The sequence below is a fragment of the Glycine soja genome, chromosome 11 (genome assembly GCF_004193775.1).
Source record: "Glycine soja cultivar W05 chromosome 11, ASM419377v2, whole genome shotgun sequence".
Classification (NCBI taxonomy): domain Eukaryota; kingdom Viridiplantae; phylum Streptophyta; class Magnoliopsida; order Fabales; family Fabaceae; genus Glycine; species Glycine soja.
In genome coordinates this window covers 10,257,864-10,268,032 of record NC_041012.1, presented here as the reverse complement: position 1 = coordinate 10,268,032, position 10,169 = coordinate 10,257,864, and the positions used below count along the sequence as shown (strand labels likewise).

General features: G+C 28.1%; 1 protein-coding gene across 1 annotated transcript; it reads left to right on the top strand.

Moving 5' to 3' along the window:
• Nucleotides 1-5,777: 5,777 nt before the first annotated feature.
• LOC114373050 (serine/threonine-protein kinase BSK5-like) lies at nucleotides 5,778-9,953 on the top strand. The gene is made up of 10 exons (XM_028330600.1): nucleotides 5,778-6,253; nucleotides 6,348-6,571; nucleotides 6,685-6,820; nucleotides 7,081-7,214; nucleotides 7,291-7,396; nucleotides 7,507-7,592; nucleotides 7,805-7,993; nucleotides 8,149-8,313; nucleotides 8,894-9,007; nucleotides 9,490-9,953. The coding sequence occupies exons 1-10, from the start codon at nucleotides 6,172-6,174 to the stop codon at nucleotides 9,730-9,732; spliced, it is 1,479 nt and encodes a 492-aa protein (XP_028186401.1). The 5' UTR covers nucleotides 5,778-6,171; the 3' UTR covers nucleotides 9,733-9,953.
• Nucleotides 9,954-10,169: the final 216 nt, after the last annotated feature.

The window sequence follows — 10,169 nt, the reverse complement described above, 5'->3', positions numbered from 1 at the left end:
CCTTTCTTAAAAAAAATAGTCTTATTATTAATCATCATTTTTAATTATTTTATTCTTTTCATTTTCTTTCGTTAATTATCACCTTAAGGATGACGGTTAATGCTTGTTATGGTGAAAATAATGGTTAATGAACTAAAAAGAAAAAAAATATTAAAAAAGCTTGTTAATAATTGCTATGTTGATTTTTAATCTTTTTTTAGTCATGATTAATAAAACCATTTTTACTTGTCCGTATGAATTTTACATGGATGCTTTGAAGAATTAATGCATCATTTTATTGATAATCAAAACCGTGATTGCAAAATTTGGCAAAAGGATTGAATAAGAGTAATTTTTTTTCTTCTAAATTACTAAATGTGAGTAAATTTTAAATAAATATCTAAAAAGTGATAAGTGATAATCCACAACTTTTGAGTTAAAAGTTACAAATCATTTTATGATTTTTGCTTTTTCTCTTTTTATTTTTTCTTGAAGTTCTAAAAAAGTTTATGACTTCTTTATTATTACTTCAAAGTCATAATTTTTTTTATATTTGTTAGAAGTCCTAAATTATTTATAACTTCAAGTTGTAAATTAATTTATTTAAATTAACTATTATTTTATTCAATATTTTCTATATTATTGTATATTATTTTATTTAATATTTTTTATATTTTGTAAATTGTTTTTTCATTTAATATTTTCTATATTTTTAATATATATATATATTAAATGCCCATATTCGGAAAATATTAAATGCCTATATTTTCTATATAAAAAAAGTCATTGCTTAGAATTCATCTAAAGGCAATGCTCGAGCAGTAAACAATATAAAAAACGCTCATTTTTTATATTTATTATATTTTCTTAGAATTCATTGATGCCAATATTTTAAAATAATAATCATATAGAAAATATTAAATAAAATAATATAAAAAATATTAAATAAAAATAATATACAAAATATAAAAAATATTAAATAAAATAATAATTAATTTAAATAAAATTATTTACGACTTTGAAGTCATACTTGATCATTTATGATTTTTAAAAATTATTAAAAAAAATATAAAAAAATTTACTGCTTCAAAGTTGTATCTAAAAAAAATTATAAACTTTATTATGACTTGATAACAAAAAGTTATAAATTAGTTTATGACTTTTAACATAAAATAGCTTATGGCTTACTTTTTTTTTTTTTTGAGTATGTATTTAAAATTCACTCCTATTTGATGATTTTTTTAAAAAAATAATTACCCCTATTTAACGGTTTCACCGAAACATCTAGGACAAATTATTTACATCCCTTTACGAAGTTGTCAATGTACTGTGTCCAAACGTTTATCTTGCACAGGAAATACATGGGCTAACTTTGGTGAGCAATGTTATTCTAATTCTAAATTATTTATTATTTAAAGTGATTAGTTTAAATTTTGAGAAAAAATTATTAATTGAATTGATCATTATGATAAAATAGTCTATTTTTTTTTACTAAAACACTCTTATTAAATTATTTTTATTAGAATGTAATTATGAAACAATTAAGGTATTATTTGACAAGTTATTTTAATTAGTTTTTAATTTTTTTATTAATTGAACATTTTGTTTGATTGTTTATTAAAAAGTTTTTTAAATTAAAGTTTAATGTTTTCATTAGTTTATAGCATTTTTTAAATGCTAGTTGAAGTAGGTTAGACTTTTAGTTTTTTTGTATTTTATTATTATTTTAATTCTTAAAATATTTATTCAATTTTTTATTATTTTTCTTAAATTTCATTTTATATTTTTTAACTATTTCGATAACTAGTTTTATCGAACATGTGTGATTTAATAAGGTAATTTAAAAGTTTCTAACTATCATTTTTTAATTTTTAATTACCAACTAATTTTTCAACTTCCTTCCTGTTAGTTTTGTTTTAAATATTAGTGATATATTGATTAGTAAAGATATTTTTCAATGTAATTTTTTAAATTTATATATTATGAACTTGAATTTAGATAATATTAGTAGATAAAAAGAAGGTGAGCGAGTAAATTAAAATAAATAGAGTACATGATAATAAGTAGTAATTGTCAACAAAACCTCCCGAATTAACCATCCAATGAACTATGAAGAATCAGCGGTCAAAGACGCGAACATGAGGCAAAAGAAAACTACTGCCTCATTGGAGATACGAAACTTTCGTTTTCTTTGTGAAATTAAAAATTTATATAAAAAAAACAAAAAAAGAAACGAGAGATTTTATAAATTATGGTCGCACATGCTCAGAGACATCAAAGTCTCGAATGAATAGAATGTTCACAAATATTTAATATTATTTTTCTTTTATGCAGACCACATACATTATTGAACAATTCTTTTGCTTTCAAAAGACTAGTTATAAATCAAGGAGGATACTTAAGTCACTGATTAATAAATTAATTTCGTTTTACAAAAACAATGTTATTAATATAACACTATCAGCATTTTAATAGTACTATTTTATTTTATTTTATTTTTTATTTATTAATTTCTTTACCTATATTATTTTTGGTGTATCTAACCTATATTTTAAAAACACTCATTGACGTACAGTGTCTAATAGTAGTTAATTACCATTATTAATTGTAGCTTTCACAATACCGAACTCATTGATAGTTCGAGACTCCAATATTTCTCAGTTAAACGTTATTCTTTTGAAATTTTAGATTTAAATATATTTTTGTAATTCATGTAATTTAATGTTTTTTTTTATTTTCATGTAATTTTTTTTAGTTTTTATAAAATGTGATTATTTATTTTTCATTCTTAAAGAGTTTTAAATAACATTTTGAATAGTGAAAAAATATTATCTAAAATAATTTAAAAACAAAAAGTAAAATAATCATATTTTGTAAGGACTAAAATAAAAAAAATTACAAGAACAAAAAAAAAAGTTAAATTACAGATAAAAAAATATAACTAAGCCGATATTTCATTTAGTGGCTTCATTAGTATTACATCTAATCTTTTTATAAGAATTGTTTGAAAAGTTTGGTTTGACATTTTTATATGATCTCATTCAAATTGTTTACTACTTTTACTGTTTTGATAAAAAAAATGTCGTTAATTACTTAACCATTGCTTCTTGTCTATGATACCTTAATATATTGCATATTATAAATTATTAATAAATATGATGTCTCTAATTAAATTAATTAATGAAATTTCTTAATCCTTGTGATACTGTATAAGACAGAGCTATGTTGAAAGGGACTCCAGAATTATTAAGCCATTCATAAATGCAACTAACTGTGCCTACAAGTTGAGCATGATAACATGTAATGGGTTTTGCTACTTATGTTTTACTTTGAAGCTGACGCGTGACCACCAGCCCCAGGGTACAAATTTTGTTTCATGGATAATAATAATTGACACTATATTACTATTGATTTTCAAATAATCGTAGAAGTAGTGTAATATCGTGACTATGGAATGCAGATAACAATCACAGTTAATCGCAAAAAAGTTTTATAAAATTCGGCCAACTATAAATGTTTAAATATATAATCAAACAGATAATAATAGATGAAAAACAAAATTATGAAGCGGGCACAATATGGCAAAGGGACTTATTTCTTGTTTCTATTTAGTATTTCCCCACATATGTCTATAATTAAATCAACAAAAAATTATCATTTTTAATTGGAAATCTAGCAAAGAAATGTTAAAAAAAAAATAAAAAAGATAGGCAATCTCAATCTTTGCCAATTATTCTCTTCGCGTGTGATGTATTGCACACTTGGTGAGTTAGCACTTAGAACCCAGAAAGCCCTGCATTTGTTAAATAATACAAGGGTACTCTCTTAAGATATTTTTAAAATTTTGAATTTTTTTCCCTCGAGTATACCCTTTTTTCCCCTTATATATATAAGGCTCATTCAACTAATTCACAATAAAAAAAAATACATAATTTAACTATTAACATTACATTATAAACAATGTATATTAATTTTCAAAATAACCCTTGTTTTTTCTTTTGGAACTTATCATCTTATATTTTTTCACGTAAGTTAATTAACGTGGGATAATCATATTCTCATAAGAGATAAAATATATATTTTTAAAACAATTATATTTAATTTTTTGGTGAGATTTTGAGATATTCTCATGATTTTTAGTCATTTTGATCGACAAAAAACTATCATTAAATTTATTATTCTTTCCAAAAATTTATTATGTGAAAACCGAACTCACATTTTTCATCATGAACTTAGTGTGAGTTGTTAACTAACTTACCCTAATCAGGTACACAGGTGAAATAAATTTACATCATTATTTGTCAAACCTAAATATAATAAAAAAATCAAATTGACTCAAATATAAATAAAATTGAATTACTTTGACTCTATTTATTGGCATCATTCCAAAATATCCTTTAATTAATTAATTAATTATGATTTGAATTTCAATGACTCTTTTTTATTTTTTATATTAAATTTTAATGAAAGAGTCTTTTAAAATGGAAATTTAATTTTAATAGTAAAATCAAATTACATTAACTGACTTTCTTAATTAAGGTAAAGTTTAGTTACTAATTAATAGCATTTATTTATTTTTTATTGATTATAGAAATTATAAGCTTATTAATAGTATTTTAATTTTAAAAACAATTAATAGAAGAAAAATTTAAATGAATCTTACAAAAAAGGATAAACAAACTTTTAAAAAGATTTTCTTTATAGTCTTTTTTTTACAACTTTTGAAAAAGAGTATTACACCTAGAGATTAGAGAGATGAGATTATACTCATCTATAAATTCACTAATAATTTTGATGATATATAGATATAATTTGATTAAATTGATAAAAATCATATTTTATATAAAGTTATAAAATAGTATAATAATTACACAAGTATAATTTCATCATTTCTGTCTCTCATTATTGGTAGTTATAAATGCAATGTTATATTCTCTTCTTAATTTTGATATATTTTAACAATGTTTTATATAGAAAATATAAAAACGAAATACATTAAATATTTTAAAAATATAATAATTTTATATTTAACATGAAAAAATTATATAAAATATTATTATAAAAAATGATTCTATGTGAAAGATATGTACTAGGTATATTAATATCATTAATTAACATTGATCAAGTTTTCATTTTACTTTATTTATAGTAATATTTTTTTTACTGTAACTTATTTTTATATAAATTTATTATTAAAATTATTCAAAACACTTGTTTTAATAACATTCAACAATTCAAATTTAATTATATTAAAATTAATTGCATTCTATTTTTTTAATATGGATTATTGGTATCTTTATGAGAAAACAATAATGATTAAAATGGAAAAACTATGATAAGTATCAAAACTTTCCTTCTTCTGAATATATATAAAGACAATTACATACGTAAGATTCATATTTAAAACTGCCAATAAAAAATTAGAACAACTTCGTGGTAAGAATTTATTAGAGTGAATTTAGTGGCGAAAGTTGTGATAAATAAGGAGTTAAATTTGATCCTTATTATCTTCATTATAAAAAAAGAACTGTGTCAAACGATGTAAGTGCTTACTGATAATTGTATCTGCATCTAAAACATATAAAAGAAATGTTAATAATTCAGAAAAAAACATATTTTTAATATTATTTTATTATTAGTTTAAATTGATATTAAATAAAAAATAAAATTCACAAAAATCTATTATCTTTAAGAAATTTTAACTCATGTCAACAAAGAGTTTGATTTGAAAAAGTGTCCTAAAAAGACTTTGTTGTGTTGATTACCTTTCCCAGCAAATGAGCCTTAAAATGTGACAATAATTAAAAAGGAGAAAGCAAAGGAAGTGCAAAGGTGCAAAGGTGTGAGAAGAAAGTAGGAATGATGAAGAGAAGAGGTGACTGATATCATTCACTGCAGCAGAGAGCAGAACAAAGCAAAGAAAAGAGAAAACCTTTCGATCCCAAAAAAGCCATATTTTTTCGCACCCACTTTCTCTCTTCCCAAACACAGCCGTATTTGGCTTTCTCCTTTCTTTTATCCCTTCCATGCCATACTTCTCTTCAATTCCTCTTTCTTAAATTTAATCTTCTCTCTCTCTAACCCCTTCCTTCATAAAAGAGAAAACACAAAGAAAGAAATAAAAGGGTCTCATTCACTCTCACACACAACACAAGACACTCTTTTTTCTCTCGTGTGATTGCATTCTCACCAATGGGTGCTCGTTGCTCTAAATTCTCTCTCTGCTGGTGGCCTTCCCACCTCAAATCAAACCTTCACAACTTGTCTGATAATGGTGACTTTCCTTTTCCCACTTCACAACAACAAAAAAAGGTGTTATTTTTTATTTGGATTTTAACTAAATTTTTGTTTTTGATTTCTGGGTACAGATGATGATGGGAAAAGGAATGAGAAGGATCCTTGTGGAGGGTTCAGTGAGTACAGTTTGGATCAGTTAAGAGTTGCAACCTCAGGATTTTCACCAGACAACATTGTCTCAGAGCATGGAGAGAAGGCTCCAAACGTTGTCTACAGAGGGATGCTTGAAGATGATAGGTTGGTTGCTGTGAAGCGCTTCAACAAGTCTGCTTGGCCTGATTCTCGACAATTCCTAGTTCGTGCTGATTCTGTTTCTGTGCCTCTTTTTTTTTTTTTTTTTTACTTTTCCTTGCATGTGTGTGAAATTTTATGTTTGATTTTGGTGTTTGGTTTGGTTGGTCTTTTTAGGATGAAGCACGTGCTGTGGGGCAGCTAAGGAGTGAAAGATTGGCTAACTTGGTTGGGTGTTGCTGTGAGGGAGAAGAAAGGTTGCTTGTGGCAGAGTTCATGCCCAATGAAACTCTCTCCAAACACCTTTTTCATTGTGAGCTTTTTTTTCCCTCCATTTGTTTGTTTATCTGTTTTACTTTTCTTCAGCAATCAACAGGAGAGAAGATCTAATTTTGATGTCATTTTGTTAAACCCCTTATTGTATTTTTGAATGATTTGCTTTAGAAGCTACATTAAAAGTTATATTTATGTGATTTGCTCTCTCAATTTGACCCCCAATGTTTGTTGATGTAGTTTGTGAAATATTGTTTCTGTTTAATCCCCTCCTGATTATGTGGTTTGAATCCCTGGTAGGGGAATCCCAGCCTATGAAATGGGCAATGAGGCTGAGGGTGGCCTTGTATTTAGCTCAAGCATTGGAATACTGCAGCAGTAAAGGAAGGGCATTGTACCATGATCTTAATGCTTATAGAATTTTGTTTGATCAGGTATTTCAGCTTTTATCGTGTTTTGTGCCTCTTTCAATATGTTTTGTCAACTTATGTTGGTACCAATGGTGGACAGGAAGCCAACCCTAGACTCTCTTGTTTTGGACTCATGAAAAATAGTAGGGATGGCAGAAGCTATAGTACAAATTTAGCCTTCACTCCTCCAGAGTACTTGAGGACAGGTAATATAGCCTTTTTGTTATTATTGTTTACTTGAGGCTAAAGGACTTTTTTTGTTAATTTCACCCCTTTCTGGTTTATCAAATTCCCTAATGTTTTTGAAAATTGGCAGGAAGGATCACTGCTGAAAGTGTAGTATACAGTTTTGGCACCCTATTGCTTGATCTGTTGAGTGGAAAGCATATCCCACCCAGTCATGTACACTCCCTCCTTCCCATTTATTGTCTTTCATTTTAATTTAAGGTGACATTGTGTTCAGTGAATCTGACCTGTACAATGTTGGCACTTTACAGTTGAATTTTACTAGATTTGCAAAAGCATCGTTTGATGGTTTGGCTTAAAATGACCATATCATCATATAAATATATAAATCCATAATCAAATAGGTAAGATAATCCCTTTACCTGCAGGCACTTGACCTTATACAAGGCAAAAATTTTCTGTTGCTGATGGACTCATGTTTGGAAGGTCATTTTTCAAATGATGATGGGACTGAGTTAGTGAGATTAGCATCACGTTGTTTACAATATGAACCTCGTGAGAGACCAAATGTTAAGTCACTTGTGACTGCTCTAACCCCCCTTCAGAAAGAAACTTCGGTATGCCCTTCTTTTTGCCTCCTTGCTTTTTGTCTCAAGTTCTTCTATTACTAGTCAATCAAGGATCGAACTTTACTTGGTTGATATGTATATGTTAGTGAAGCCAGTCGGAAGCTTAGAAATGTATAGGGTTTAAAGTTTGTGGTATTTATCAGGTACCATCAAATGTTTTAATGGGCATACCAGATAGGAGTCTATCATCAAAGGAAACAGTTTCATTGACGCCTTTTGGTGATGCTTGTTCAAGAAGAGATCTGACTGCAATACATGAAATTTTGGAAAACGTAGGCTACAAAGATGATGAAGGTGTTGCAAATGAGGTAATTCATCATTTCTATTTCTTCCTCAATTAGGATTTTATTCAGAGAATGCTGTAGGAGGCTTATTTTTTTGTCTACATAATCTGCTTGATAGATGTAGTTTGGAAACCTTGTTTTGCCCCCCACTCACACATTGTGCAATGCTATTGAGTTTTTACCACCCTATGTTCCAGTTTTCAGAGTGTTACTTAACTGTTCTTTAAGTCTCTTCCAATTGGCTCAGTTGCTTTGAGGGCAATGTTTAGTGAATTGCCAGATGCTTTTCCATTGTGTTGAAAAAGGTCACATGACATCATCTGCAGGCACAATCTTTTGCTAAAAAGACACTGGTCATATGCAACTAAAGACATTGTGTTGTAAATCTTTCTTATCCATGACAATTTACCATTGTGTTTCTTCATTCTAGGGAATGCCATCTTCTGGTTTTGGTTCTGTTTTTCCAATATCATCACATTTTAGGGGCAAACAATTCTGTAGTAGGGCAAAAAATGTGTTGCCAATTTTTTGCAAGTTCTTAGCAGAGCTGGACCTTGCATGTAAAATGATATTAATCGATTTGTGTTCTTTCATTGTATCACAGCTGTCCTTTCAAATGTGGACAAATCAAATACAAGAAACTCTAAATTCTAAAAAGCTAGGCGATTCTGCTTTCCATGCTAGAGACTTCTCCACGGCCATTGACTGCTATACACAAGTAAGTCAGCTAGAAATGCTTTGAATAAATTTTGGAAACAACATTCAAACTTCAATTCTTTTAACATCAATGTCAATCATTCAGCACTGCAAAATAAATAAATAAAATTCCACTGTCAATTTAATGAAGCATTTGCCGGCATGTCCACCAACATTTGCCTTAACTAGATCAAATGTTTTTGCTAGAACAATAATGGTGGATTGGTAGAATAAAGGGTGTGTCACTTTGGAATCATCTAAAAGTTTTTGGAAATTAAGGTTGGGGACAGTTTAAAATGCTATTATATATCTTGCCAGTTGCAGAAAGAGGGAAATGTCCAGAATAGACATTACAAAATCCAGTTAAACCTTACCCATACCATAGATCATAGGTTTAGACCTTTAGTCACAAAGCATTGTAAAAATGAAGATTGATCAGTGGTTAATTGTTATCCATGCTAGCTTTCTTTTGTTAGAATTTGACAATACTTGTTTTGTGTGTAGTTCATCGATGGTGGAACCATGGTATCACCGACTGTGTATGCCAGGCGCTGCTTGTGCTACCTGATGAATGACATGGCACAAGAAGCACTTGGAGATGCCATGCAAGCTCAATCAATATCTCCCACTTGGCCCACTGCATACTATCTTCAAGCAGCTGCTCTCTTCAGCCTTGGCATGGACAATGATGCACAGGAAAGCCTTAAAGATGGCACAACACTGGAAACCAGGAAGTATAGAAATTGAAAGTTGAAACTGTATAGTCTTTTTCCTTTCTTCTACTTCCCCTCATTGATCAAGCAAAAATTTTATATATCACTTTTAGCTGTATGTAGTAATTTTATGCGCTTTAGACTCCTAATTGCGATGGCTATGGCCTCCCCTTCCATTCTCTCTTGTATTTTTGGTCCAATGCTGTGAATCTCAAAATGCTCAGATCCTTATAAAAGATGTCTTATTTCTTGTCAGCCATTCCCTCCCACCTTAAGTCATATACTTTCTAAATAAATTCAAGAGCACGGTAAATTTCAGTATCTTTCATATAACTTAAACCACTTGGCCAAATTTATCATTAACTATTATATGAGGTATTAATCTATTCATACACGTGATTTGTATTTTGTAGCAGATGTAATGATAAGCTATAAAAAAAAAAGAAGCTATAAAGAGGAGAAAAAAAAAAG

Bases quoted from the DNA above. Each gene is read 5' to 3' on its own strand.
- LOC114373050 (XM_028330600.1), top strand. From the start codon at position 6,172: ATGGGTGCTCGTTGCTCTAAATTCTCTCTCTGCTGGTGGCCTTCCCAC. The intron at 8,314-8,893 runs GTAATTCATCAT...ATTGTATCACAG, and splicing joins ATGAAGGTGTTGCAAATGAG to CTGTCCTTTCAAATGTGGAC. The intron at 9,008-9,489 runs GTAAGTCAGCTA...TTTTGTGTGTAG, and splicing joins CCATTGACTGCTATACACAA to TTCATCGATGGTGGAACCAT.